We start from the raw sequence: 13,673 nt of genomic DNA, 5'->3' as shown, positions 1-13,673 counted from the left end.
AGGGCCGACGGCTAACCCGGATCAGAGGATGGTCACATCGCAGGGCCCTTATTTCTCACCTTGTTAGGGTGTCTGCACAGGAGAGCAGGAACTATTGGCACCTGCCTAGGGAAGTCTGGCTGGGAAGACGGTACTTCCAGCCAAAAGCTCTGGGGTGTGATGCTTCCAGACAACCTCCACTATGTTCATGTGTTAAGTCCTTGTCTTCCCCCCCTGCCTCCCAGGTCCCAATCTCCAAACCTCATGAACAGGTAGGAAAAATTCACTTTGGCGTACTGCCTACCCCTTTATTTATCAGTGCTTTGTCTGTAACGCATGCGGGCAGGGGTCAGGCCTTAAGATCCAAGATGCAGCCTGATCTGACAGTCCTCTGTTCTAGAGGGAAACACCTTTGTTTCAAACAAACAAAACCACAACACTTTGAGAAAGTATGGGAAGTCAAAGGAGAAAGACCATCCCTTGAAGAAACAGTGCAGGATGGAAAGAACACTTGGCTGGGGTTCCAACACCCTGAAAGCACAAAAGAGACCTCTCCAGCAGCCGTGACCCTGGCAGCTGTGTCCTTCACTTCCAGGGCCTCACTTCCATGTTCAGGTATCTAGCATGGTCATTCTGGAAGGTTCTCTGTGGAGGCAAAATCTTCAAAACTGCCTCTATCCTTTGGCATTTTCCATCCAGTTCATTTGGTGTCACTGCCCTTCTGCCAAGCACCAGGGCAGGTCAGGAGGACATTGCAAGCATGTGTTCTAGGCTAGCCCAGCATCTTTGGCCATCCCATAAAAGATGCCTCTGGCAGCAATGAGGTTGGTGGGAGAATCAAATTCAGCGACTTCCCCTTTGTCCAGGACCAGGATCCTAGCCAAGGCAGAAAAAAAAAAGTCAGGTGTCTAGCGGTCCTGTCCTTGCCACGTGGTCCAGTGCTGCCCTGTGGGTACAGCACAGTCCCCCACCATGACATTCCAGCCCCCCTACTTCAGTGTAGCTCCTACGCCGCATGTGCACACTTTATGCCTGGTTATTTTAGCCATCCTGCGAGCTCACCTGGCAGATGGAGCAGGTTCTGGGATCAAACACCAGGCCCTATTCATCTGCACTAGTTGGGGCTCTGTAAGCTTTCCCTAATGAGCCCTTCCCCTCACCAGGGTCAGAGGACTTGAGCAGGCTGCTTGTGGGGAGCCACAGCCCTGCGCATGTCCATCTGCTTTGTGCCAGCTCACAAAGGCACACGGCAGGAAGCCGGCTGCAGTGAAATCTGGGACTGGGGCTGCCAACCTGGCTGTGGCTGCGACTGGCTGGATCTCCCCGCCCCCTCCCACTGCACAGGCAGGCCCAGCCCTGGGATTCATTTCCCATCAGTGCCACATAAGGCACACCTGGTACAAGGTCCACAGGGCGGCACCACCAGCATGCGGCAGGAGGGAGAGGGCACCCTGAGCCTGGAGAGACGCTATGCTACACCATGCAGGGGGACATGGAGGGGACAAACTGCTGCTTATCCCCACCTCCAGGGGACCCCCAAGAAATCCATCCTGGGGAGGAGTGTTTTTGTGGGCATCTCTGGCTGGCCATTGCCCAAACTGGAGCCTTAGAGACCACTCAGCCCCCTTCCTGCCACCCACCTCCATACCCTGCCACCCCGTCAAAGCCTTTGCTAGCTTCTTGTGGTCATAGGGTAAGAACTGAATGCTTTCCCAGGTTCTCCTAGGTGCAGGGAGGTCTGCTCTCCGCTGCTCATGGCCCCTCCTGCATCCATTGCCTCATCCTCCAGCTCCTCCCCCAGCGCTGATTCTCCTTTTGTGTCTGGCTGTGCTCTCACTTAGGAGAGGAAGTGTCCTGGCTGTCCCTCAGCCTACACACATGGACCCCTGCTTGCTCATTACGCATCTGTAGCGTGATTATTTCTGCCTACTTCATCAGAATGAACCAACTCCCCACCCCCAGGATCAGCCTGAGCCTCCCACCCTGGGCTGCTGCTAAGTGAACCACTGGGGAGGGAGGGTAGCAGAGGCGGAAGAGAGCCTCAGCTCAGTGCTGTGCTGGGCCCCCCCCCCCGAACTGCTCCTGGGCACCTGTCCTCCTCCGTCCATCCATCCTCTTCCCAGCAGCAGGTGAGGATGGGCCTGAGATAGTAGCCTCAGACTCGGCTCCAGGGACCCTGAGGGCTCTTTGGGGATACTTCCAAGAGAGAGTCAGGGTCTGGGATGTCCCCACCTCCCCTTGCCCTCCAGGTGTTTAGTGGAGGAATCAAAGCATGGGAGGTAGTGCCACTGTGTACCTTCCACAGGGCCCCTTCCTGCTACCCTCGGAGTTCCCTGCCCTCTCTTCCTTCACCTTCCATGCCATACCTTTGGTGCCAGGAGGAAGTAGCTTACAATTTTTCCTTTTGCCAAGTGCCCTGCTCCCTCCCTCCCCACTCCACCCTAAGATTCTGCAGGCAAAGTCCTAATCCTTGCAGGACCCCCCTCCCTGTGCCATGCTGTGCTGGGAGGTCTACAGCAAGGAGGGCTGCAAGGGACAGCGAGGCTGCTGGCATCTCCCAGTCCCATCTGTGCATTCTGTCATTCATTCCCTCCAGCAGTCCCCAGAGACACCATTCCCATTTGAAACAGGCCCAAAAAGGCCTTGCAAATGGCCCAAGCTCACGTTACAGTCAGGGGCCATAAGGCGCCAGCTCCTTCTGGCTGTTGGGGCCAGCTGCCAAGGCGGGCACCCGGGCATCACACCCTTTTCCTGACAGGTATAATGACATGCGAGCACTGGGTCAAGGGTGCTGAGGAAGTGTGATTCAGCCCCAAGGATCTGTTACCCTCACCTTATCCATAGGGACAGTGGGGAGGCGGCCTGTGCATAAGCACTGTGCTGGGAAGTACCAGTGGCTCTTTCCCAACATGCTGATAACTCCCCAAGAGTCCTTGTGGCCCCCACCCCTGTACCCAGGTCACCACACCCCATTCTGCTTCTTGATCGTACATAACCTGGGAACCCCAGCTCTACCCTGCTTTGCCCTAACCAACCCTGGAACTCTCCCATGCCCTAATTTTGATCTGCTGCTACAGGTACCACCACCACCTCCACCCCGCAAAAAAAAAAAAAAAAAAAACAAAAACCAGGCCACCCTTGCTGGCATTTCCATAGCCCACCTGGTGTAATCCATGATTGTGTTAAGCCTATGGGCAATGGTCAGCACAGTACAGTTGTCAAACTGGGTACGGATGGTAGCTTGGATGAGGTCATCAGTTTCCAAGTCAATGGCAGCTGTGGCTTCATCCAAAACCAGGATCCGGCTCTTGCGGAGCAGGGCTCGAGCCAGGCATACCAGTTGCCTCTGGCCCACACTGGAGAGGGAGAGGCAAAGATTTGTGGCAGGGCAGCTCTGACCTGCCTCCAGGCCACCCTCCTGATGCTGTTTCTGGAGCTATTCTTCCTGTCTAACTTCTCCTATCTGTTCAACAGCCCAGCCTTTCTGAAACACAGAACAGAAGTCAGGACACTGCAAGGATAAGAGGAGGCCTCAGGGGTAGAGCCAGCACTCGGGGGAAATCCCAGCCTCCCCTCACCCTGCTTTCTTGCTCATTTTCACTCTTCAATTAGAGCTACAAAGTTTGTTCTATTCTGTCAGTCAATTATACTTTAGTAAGAATAAAGCTGCGCTTCTCTTCTGGGGTAGTTACATCATCTTGCTGAACCTAATGTAACACAGCTCAGGCAATTGGCTCCCACCCCCATGGGGAACACAGGCCAGGGCTCTATTTTGCCGAGGAGGGAGGAAGAGGCAGGGCAGGGAGAACTGGGGGACTACCCGCATGTCTGGTCACTGGGGAAGTAGAGAAGGGATGGGACGCATACCTTCAGCTTCCTGCCTTGGAAACCACAGCTGGTAGACAGAGCTAGGCCAGGTTCCCAGCCACCGTGGCCACAGCACTCCCCTCCCAGCCAAGGACAAATACCTCAGCCCTTCCCTAAAGAGTGAGTCACTGCGGCCAGAGTGATGGCCAGGCTCCAGCCCTGGCCCTTTCCCGCAACTAATGAGGGTTTTGGCAGCAGAATGAGCCACCAGACAGAACTTGGGGCTGATTTATGGTGGGATTGGCGCACAACACAGGTTACATTTAAAGTAGCTCCAAGCTGTGTATGGGAGGTAGGGGAGCCAGGTCCTGTCTCCACTGCTGGTGCATGTGGGGGCGGGGATGCTCTGGGGCAGGATGTGCTGACGTAAGCAGGAAGGGAGCTGTGGGACTCAGGGTTTGGAGTGCTTACACCTGTGCACCTGTCACCTCCTGACAGGGAAGATGCACATTGGTAGGGAAAGGCTGCCTGCCTGGGTGGGGGTAGGGGACAGGCAGGGGAGCCCATTGGTGGTGCGACTTAAAGGGGGTGGCTCAGATACAGCACACCAAGATGGGAGACACACCCCCCCCTCACTTCCCAAGTCCCCACCCTGCCCCTGTTGGCCGAGCAGTTCTGGGCCAACAAGTTCACACCATGAAGCCTCGTTTCCAGCCCACAGGACAGCAGCACACATGAAATCAGAGAGAGCAGGCCAGAGCAGGCCAGAGCACTCCCAACACTGTTGGGTGCAGAACAAATACTTTCTGTTGTCGTTTTTGAGGTCTGGGGAGGACCTATGGCCATGGGTGGAGTATAAAAAATGGATGTGAGGGCAGGAGAAGAACTGACTCACAGATGTATATCCAAGTTGAGTGTCGCTCAAGTTCAACAGTGACCCCTAGACTGCCCTGTCCACGGGTAGCCACCAGCCACATGTGGCCACTGAGCACCCACATTGTGGCTGGAGTGTGACAGGCTGTATTACACACACCAGGCTTCAGACTTGTATCATTAATAACTTGTATCAGCAAAAATGTCCACATGGGCTCAACCAAGAATGCTACTAAAAGTTGCTTCACCTACTGCTTTTCTTTCCTTTTTTAAAAAAGATTTATTTTACTTTTATTTGAAAGGCAGAATTGCAGAGAAAAGGAGAAACAGAGAAATATCTTCCATCTGTTGGTTTATTCCCCAAATGGCTACAATGGCTGGAGTTGAGCTGATCGGAAGCCAACAGCTTATCAGTGTCTCCCACATGGGTGCAGGAACTCAAGCACCTGGGCCATCTCCTCTGCTGCTTTCCCAGGCTGTGGGCAGGAAGCTGGACAGGAAGTGGAACAGCCAGGACATGAACCAGCATCCATATGGAATGTTGGCCCTGCACGCAGAGGCTTAGCTTACTTCACAGGGTGTCAGACCTTTTCCCTTCTTTAAAAAACTGTGGCTAGGGCCCGGCGTAGTAGCCTAGTGGCTAAAGTGCTCATCTTGCATGTGTCAGGACCCCATATGGGTGACGATTCAAGTTCTGGTGGCCCCACTTTCCACTGTGGAAGACCCAGAAAAGGATTTTGGCTTTTGGCTTTAGATCAGTACAACTCCAGCCATTGTGGCCACTTGGGCAGTGAAACAGCAGACGGAAGATCTTCTCTGTCTCTCCTCTCTGTACATCTGTATTTCTGTTTATCTGTATAACTGTGGCTAGGAAGCCAGTGCTGTGACATAGTGAGTTAAGCAGCCATCTGTGCCACCAACATCCATATGGGCACTGGTTCATGTCCCAGTTGCTACACTGTGATCCAGCTCCCTGCTTATGGCCTGGGAAAGAAATGGATGGCCCAAGTCCTCAGGCCCCTGCCAACCACGGGAGCTCCTGGGTCCTTGCTTATACTTGGTCCAATCGTGGTGGTCAACTGAGGAATGAACCAGCGGATGAACAATCTCTCTCTATATATATGTCCCTTTCTAACTCTGCCTTCCAAATAAAATATTTTTTGAATATGGCCTCTAGGAAAGGTTTTAATTACATGTATATTTATTGGGCAGTGTGGTATGAAGAGGTATGGAACACAGGATTCTCTTTGTTTGGGAGTAAAGGAAAGAGAGGCACAGAGAGGTTAAGCAACTTGTGGAAACCATACCACAAACACAGGCAGGAGTGTCTCAAATAAGAGGTGACTCCTGGCCTTCCAGGATGAACAGCCCTGTGGCTGGGGACACAAAGCCTGGGCTGTAAGAGATTTACGTGGGAGAAGAGTAGGGCCTAAGGAACCTATTCCTCCCACACCTACACCCCCTGACCAGGCTGCAGCCCTCTGGCAATGAGCCTGTAATTTCCCATGGGCACTGCGGGCGCCCTCTCACCTGCAGCACAGGTGCCACGCAGCCTCGCCTCTACCAGTGCAAGCCCAGCACGAAGTCCTCGCCTGTGACCCACAGGGTTTGGGATTCCCCATAGCTGTCCAACTCCCAGCATGCCCTTCTCCCACCTGGGAAACTGGCCAACCCCCTAATTTTCCTCTATGCCTCAATTTCTCTACCACAGAGCTCCCGGGAGAGCATAGTGAAGTGGGTATGGTGCTTGGCACACAGAACACATTTGATGCAAACCAATGCTGCAGAGCCAGGCAGGGAGGGCACCCTGCCATCTGAGGCCACTCCAGCCCTAGCAGCCAGGGCTGTTGCTCCTGCATGGTTTGTCCCAGGCTGTTACCTGAGGTTCTCCCCGCCCTCAGAGCACTGGAAGTCGAGGCCCGCGGGCTGCGTGCTCACAAATGAGTACAGGTGAGAGAGCTCCAAGGCCTGCCAGATGTCCTCCTCTGAGTAGCTGTTGAAGGGGTCCAGGTTCAGACGCAGGGTCCCTGAGAACAGGATGGGGTCCTGGGGACACAAGAAGGCCTCAGATGGAGGCAGCCCAGGGCCCATTAAGGAGCCCTTGGCCCCAGACTGACAGAATAGAGAGGGATTAAAGCTCCCACGCAGGTCCATAGCCCTCCAGCAACGGCAGGGAGGCAGGGCCAGAGAGCTGCAGAATGGCCTGTGGGGCAGCGATAAATTCTGCTGCCCCCACTGCTAAGCCCTCTGCGGAGCAGGAACCAGGGCTGTTAATCCGCCACCAAAGTGCCCAGTCGGCAGGAAAATGTTCGTGATTCGGAGCTGTGTCCCTAGTCGACCACGGGGCATCTGGGGTAGGGGGAGGAGTGCTGACATGCTTAGAGGGAGTCCCGGGACCCCTCCCCAGCTGCTGGGACACAAGATCAAAAGGCAGAACCTGCCAGGATCGGACCAGAGGACAGGGTTTCGCTGAGCGTGATCTGTTGATGTGCATCTAGGGTGACTTTGCTTGCCCACTAGCCTGCAAAATTGAGGTCCTGGTCTCGCTCCTCACACCACACAAACAGGAGTGTGGCCTCCCCCCACAGCCCCCTAAACCAGGACACTGGCCAGCGTGGCCAGACCACACAAGGTCCTACCTGGGGGATGATGGTCAGCTGAGAACGTAGGTCGTGGAGGCCCATGTTGGCCACGTTGAGGCCGTCGATGCGGATCTCCCCTTCAGCCGCCTCCAGGATGCGGAACAGGCACAGGGTCATGGACGATTTGCCAGCACCCGTGCGACCCACGATCCCCACCTGCATGGCAAGGGGGGAAGGGGTTGTTGGGGAAGCTGGAAGGCCCCATGGGGCCAGTGTGGAACCTTCCCCTCTACCCCACCCAGACCCAAGCTCACACCCAGGCTTGCCCACCTCACACCTACCTTCTCACCACCACGCACGTGCACATTCAGCTTCTTCAACACCAGGTCCAGGCCCGGCCGGTACCGCACAGAGTAATCCCGGAACTCTACCTCCCCATGCGGGGGCCAGCCTTTGGGAGGCCGGCTGTCCTCCACCACCCAAGGGGCCTGGAGGGAGAGGCACGGGGGCTTCTCAGCACACAGCCCTCTCACCTGGGGTTCACCTTCATCTCTCAGCTTGGATTCCCCACATAGCTACTCCCCCTCCTCAGTCTGTCCCCCTCCTGCATGCTCTGTGCCCCATGTTCCTGGGGTGGAGAGACTTTCTGCTTGCCCCAGCTCCCCCTTTCATCACTGTTACCCACTCGCTGTCACTGGGACCATGTCACATGGTGATTTATCACCATGCCCCCAGGAAGCTTACATTCAACACAGAAAGGCATAGTCAACAAATGAGCAAATCTGTACAGGGATACAAGAATCGATGAGTTATCAGGGGCCAGGAAGTGTTTCATCTTGCTGTACTGTACAGACTAGTCAGGGAAGACTTCCTAGAGGAGGCGAGAGAAGCAAACCAAGTAGAACCTAGAGGAAGGGCATGATAGGCAGAAGGAATAGCAAACACAAAGGAGCACAGTGGCAAAGGTGAGAAGCTGGAGGCTGAGGCAGTGGGTGGGCTCCGCATGTAGGACCTTGCAGGCCATTTTAAGGCTGTGGATTTGCAGATCCTGAGTGGGCTATACACAGGCAAATGGTATGATTCAGTGGGCTTTGAAAGGAGGGTTCTGACAGTCATGAGGGGACCAGGCTGGCTTAATGCTGATGGTGGCTTTGAGACAGGACTGGCTTGGTCACTTAGGGAGCCCAGTGCAAGAGGAAACACTGGGCCTTGATTCTGAAGTTAGTAAGCACATTGAGGCAAGCACAGCAAAGCATGCAGCCACGTGTGATGCGGGAGGACGCAGAGGGGGCGGGGCCCTGTGAGCCGGCCTAGTCAGCTGCATTCCCAGGGGAATGCCAGCCTACCTGCGAGATGAGAAGCCAGAGGGCCAGCAGTCAAATGCCAGGAGCAAGTTATACCACCACCTGATACACCAACATCCCCTATGGGCACTGGCTAGGTTCCTAGCCACTGAGCTTCCAATCCAACTCCCTGCTAATGTGCCTGGGAAGGTAGTGATGACGGCTGGCCCAGCGAGGCCCCTGCCACCCACATGGGGGACCCGGGAAGAAGTTCCTGACTTTGGCCTGGAACTAATCCTGCCTGTTGTGGCCACTTGGCAAGTGAACCAGCAGATGGAAGCCCTCCCTCTCCCTCTCTCTGCGTCTCAGACTTTCGAATTGATCATTCTTAAACAAACACTAGGATACATAGATGGCACTCTCTCAAGGTATGCAGGAAAACAGCGGGGCTAGACACTGAGGCTCCCCTGTCTGAACTGGGGGAGACTGGACTGCCGGGCACAGAGAAGATGTGGGGGTGATGCCTGGGGAAGGCAGAAGTAGGGGAGCGGTGGAGCTGGGGGTATATACGCAGGCATGGGACTCAGAGGCAGCAGAGAAACAGGGGGTGAGCCAAGTCCCAGACTCCAGCAGGAAACACCGGGTCCCAGTGGAAGTAAAAAGCCTTTTGTTTGCGTGTCGTCGGGAGGCTGAACTAGATGAGAACAGAAACTTGCCTCCAAGCTTCAGACTCAGGGCAGTCACGGGTGAGCAGTGACAGCAGCATGAAGGGTGAGGAGGCAGATGCCATCGAGGGTGATGCGGACATGTCACCCATGCCTGGAAACACACTCCACAAGCAAGGAGAACAGAGAAAGGGCTGGTGTGTCTCCAGTGGCAGCTGCGATGTCTGCATGAAGATTACCCAAAGGAGAGAGCAAGACAGAGGCAGCAGGCGCTGGGGGGCAGCCCTGTGGGAGCCAAGTCCTTGAGCAACCAGGAGGACAAGCAGAAGGGCTGGACTTCGAAAGGAGAGAAGCTCAATCTAAGAAAGACACAAAGAAAGCAAAAGAAGAGAGTCAAGCAGGTGCAGGAGTGGGGTGGGTGGAGCTAAAGCTACTCACTCTGGGGAATCTATTTCCCTATAGGTCTCCACTGGGTTTGGGGGAGAGTATTAAGGGGGTTTGTACCATGTGTGTGTGTGTGTGTGTCTGTGTGTGAAAGGGGAGGTGTTTGAAAGAGTGCTCTCTTAAAGTGGTGGTATGTGAATAAAGTAGGACGAACCCAGCAGTGGGTTCCACACTTGAAGTTGAACTGTCGTCTCCCCTGCTATGTTTCAGTGGCACAGTTGTAGGTTTGAAGGCGACATGGACAGGTGGGTTCAGCGGGGTGGGGTCCCTGGGTCAATACACCTGAGCCACAGACAGGGATCAAGAGAGCTGGGGACATTCGTGTCAGGGTAGGGAACCTAGGCTCAATGGAGAGAGTGGGCAAGCCGGACGAGGTGATGGACAGACACAGGTGGGTGATGGGGTTGGGAGTCCCAGTGAGGAGAGTCTGTGAAACACGTCAGCTGGGAGGGCAGGGTGGTCTCCAAGCGGGGAGCATGGTCCAGAGACCTAAGTTCCTGGTTATGAACAGATCTGCGGTGTGGAAAAGGGTGGTGCAGTCTGCATGCTCCAGTGGACAGCTCCCTTTCCTCCACAAAGGTCACACTTCCTGGTCTCTGCTCCCATGACTCAGCGGAGCTTTGATCACCTTCCTGCTGCCTGACCCAATCCTGTACCTCCTTCACCTGGTTCCTGACCCATCTGCTACCCGCCTCCTCCGAGCGCCCCAGCGCTCTCACCATCCTCAGAGTCCCAAAGCAAATAATCAGGGTCTGCTTGGGGAAACCCCCTCAAGCTGAACACTTCTTAGCATGGACCTCTAGCAAATGCCCAAATGGGGATGAACGAATGGATGCGGAGCCACCTCAGCCACCGGCGCTGAGCTGTAGGGATGGCAGCTGCCCACCATCCTTCCTCAGCTATTCTAGATCCCCCCAGCCCAGCCGGCACCTAGTACCCACCTCAGTCTCTGTCTTTGAGTACTCCTTGACTCTTTCCACGGCCACAATGTTAGACTCCAAGTCTGACATCATCCGGACCAGCCAGTTGAGAGACATTGTCACCTGGCAGAAGGGACCAAATTAGGGTTACAGGGATTCCCCATGCACTCCATGGTTTTGGAAAACACTAAGACTCCTTGATCATGCCCCAATCGATAACATCCCATCTCATCCCACCCAGGGCCCAAATAGGTCTGAGCAAGCCCACAGGCAATATCAAATGGGCTATAACCTTAACGATAGCCCAGTAAAAATGTAGACTTGACCAAAGGCCATCTTGCCACAGTCTTGTTAAATTGAAGCTTCTAGGGCCACTGTTATATCATAGTGAGCTAAGCCATCATCCTGGGACACTGTGACATCCCTTACTGGAGAGCCAGTTCAAGGGCCAGCCACTCTACTTCTGATCCAGTTCCTTGCTTGGGAAGGCAGCGGAAGATGGCCTGAATACTTAGGTCACTGCCAGCCATGTAGGAGACCTGGATGGCTCTGGGCTTCCACCAGGCCCACCACTGGCTGATGCGGCCGTTTGGTGAGTGAACCAGCAGATGGAACAAAGGTCTCTCCCTGCCTCTCTTCAAATAACTAAATGAACCTTAAAAAAAAAAAAAAAAAAAAAGGCTTCCGATTCAGCAGGACAGAGGTGGTTCCCAAGATCCCGCCCTTCTGACAGGCCCTGGAAAACACTGACATGGCTAACGCGTGGGCCACCCTGTGCGAGCCAATGCGGACTGCCAAGCCCCACCCTTGGCCTGCTGAACAGGAAGGCACGCTTCTGCAATGTCTCCTGGTGACTCGCACATATGCTCACACAGAATGCTCGAGAAGCCGGGCCTGTCTGGGTGGCGTTCTCTTATCAACATATCTAAAATTTGAGCCTCTGGAGGCGTAACCCACGTGCAGTGTTTGCCAAAAGTCCATGTGCCGTGACCTAAGTCCTTGCCCGAACAGGTTATTTCGGGGTGACACCTGACTTCTAGCCAAGTTTCCAGTGCTTTGGGATTCTTTTTTTTTTTTTTTTTTTTTTTTAAGATTTATTTTATTTTTATTACAAAGTCAGATATACTGAGAGGAGGAGAGATAGAGAGGAAGCGGAGCCGCCGGGACCAGAACCAGCGGCCATATGGGATCAAGGCAAGGACCTTAGCCACTAGGCCACGCTGCCGAGCCCCGCTTTGGGATTCTTCAGAAATGATTCCCAGTACTCTCCAAGTCTCTGCCATAAAAGGATGTCACACTTCCTCCCATATACTTTAAATTGTCTCTAGATTACTTATAATACTTAATACAGGGGCCAGTTTTGTGGCACACCAGGCTAAGCCACCACCTGCAACTCCGACATCCCACATGAGCAGTGGTTTGGGTCCTGGCTGCTCCACTTCTGAGCCAGCTCCTGGCTAATGTGCCTAGGAAGGCAGTGGAAGCCATTGTGGGCATTGTGTGTGTGTGTGTGTATTTCTCTCATTCTCTAACTCCATCCAAATAAATAAATATTTATAAATCCTCAGTACAGTGCCTACACATCACATCACTTCATTCCTGTGGATTCAGCATAATATTTGGCACACAGCAAATTCCAGCTTTGCCTTTTGGAATTTTCTGGCAGCCTTTTCTTTGGAATATTTTCTGTCTACAGCTGATTAAACATGGCAATGGGACCCACTGTGTGGAGTGCTGACCAGACTTTGATGGCAGGCATGTGAGCAAAGTGTTTTGCAACTGTATGCTTTCCCGCCCCTGCCCCTCTGCTAGTTACCCTGTGTCTTGCCCAGATGGGACAAGTTCTGTTTGCTCACTAGGGCCAAGCTCCAAGATCATCCATCCAACGCCCAGAGTGAGAAAACTCCTGACTCCTGCAATACTCTGTTTCTTCCCCCACAAAAACCCTAGCTCAGTCTGAGCTAGGATCCGGTTACTGGGGTGCTCTCCACCTGGTGGGTCCCCACCCCAGGGCCCAGGGCCCTCCGTACCTGCAGGGCATAGGACACGGAGAGGCCCACCAGCCCTGGATTCAGGCTGCTCCTCCCAATCACCGCAAACAGCGCCGCAAAGAGCACAACACAGTTCCCCACAAACTCCACTCGAATGCCCAGCCACCTGCGGGGTAGCAGACAAGGAGGAAGTAGCAGGTGCAGGAAGGGGTCCACCTTCTGTTTGGGCGAAAGGAAGGACTAGGAGCCTGGCACTCGCAGAGGATGCGGATGGGCGTGGGGGGTTCTGACCGGTTCGAGGCAATGTAGGGGTAGCAGCTCATCTGGTTGATGTCCACCTTTGTGTCACTGAGGATTTCGAAGTCGTGGCTGCGGCAGTAGGCCCGGATGACGCTGGTGCCGGTCACCGTCTCCGAAAAGTGGGAGTAGATGGGCGAGCGGCTGATCGACTCCAGCCGCTTCAGCTGCCGTGATGTGGCCACGTAGAAGCGCTGACAGCGGGTTGTGGAGAGAGCTTGGGGTCAGGGCTGTGGAGCTCTCAACTCTATCCTCACCACATTGGAACCCATGCCTTCCCCTTTCCCTCTGATCAGGCTGCTTGGTGGGTCCTGGGCACTTCCTCCAGGAAGCCCTTCCTGGTTCCCTGTTAGCTCTTACTTCCTCCCCCTCTAGGGGGACCAGGAACAGAGTACTGAGTTTGCTTGGTATCCAAAGTCAGAAAAACGACCCCCTAATCTGTTCCTCTTAGGTGAACACTGAGCTCAAAGCCCACACTTTTGCAAAAAAAAAAAAAGTGCAATAAAATCATTCTGGGGTCAGCACGGTGACTGAACAGGCTAATTGGCTGCCTTGCAGTGCGAGCATCCCATATGGTTCATATCCTGGTTGCTCCACTTTCAGTCTAGCTCCCCACTTACGGCCTGGGAAAGAAGCAGAGGATGGCTCAAGTCCTTGGGACCCTGCACCCACATGGGAGACCCTAAAGAAGTTCCTGACTCCCAACTTTAGATCAGCTCAGTTTTAGCCATTATAGCCATTTGGAGAATGAAACAGCAATAGAAGATTTTTCTCTGTCTCTCTTTTCTGTAAATCTTTCAAATAAAAAAATCTTAAAAATACATCATTCTGT

At 54.1% G+C, this 13,673-nt stretch overlaps 1 protein-coding gene across 1 annotated transcript in view; it reads right to left on the bottom strand.

Moving 5' to 3' along the window:
* Positions 1-296: 296 nt before the first annotated feature.
* ABCC3 (ATP binding cassette subfamily C member 3) overlaps positions 297-13,673 on the bottom strand; it is a 40,841-nt gene continuing 27,464 nt past the window's right edge. The window contains exons 24-31 of the mRNA XM_004591212.3: positions 12,836-13,035; positions 12,584-12,710; positions 10,575-10,676; positions 7,583-7,729; positions 7,299-7,457; positions 6,539-6,705; positions 3,141-3,335; positions 297-855 (exon numbers count right to left, since the gene is read on the bottom strand). Of these exons, the coding sequence (XP_004591269.2) occupies positions 747-855; positions 3,141-3,335; positions 6,539-6,705; positions 7,299-7,457; positions 7,583-7,729; positions 10,575-10,676; positions 12,584-12,710; positions 12,836-13,035 (1,206 nt within the window). The 3' untranslated portion in view covers positions 297-746. The remainder of the gene's footprint in view (positions 856-3,140; positions 3,336-6,538; positions 6,706-7,298; positions 7,458-7,582; positions 7,730-10,574; positions 10,677-12,583; positions 12,711-12,835; positions 13,036-13,673) is intronic.

The sequence above is a fragment of the Ochotona princeps genome, chromosome 17 (assembly GCF_030435755.1).
Source record: "Ochotona princeps isolate mOchPri1 chromosome 17, mOchPri1.hap1, whole genome shotgun sequence".
Classification (NCBI taxonomy): Eukaryota; Metazoa; Chordata; class Mammalia; order Lagomorpha; family Ochotonidae; genus Ochotona; species Ochotona princeps.
Note: the sequence above shows the minus strand (reverse complement) of the source record. Positions and strands in the feature narration are given on the sequence as shown.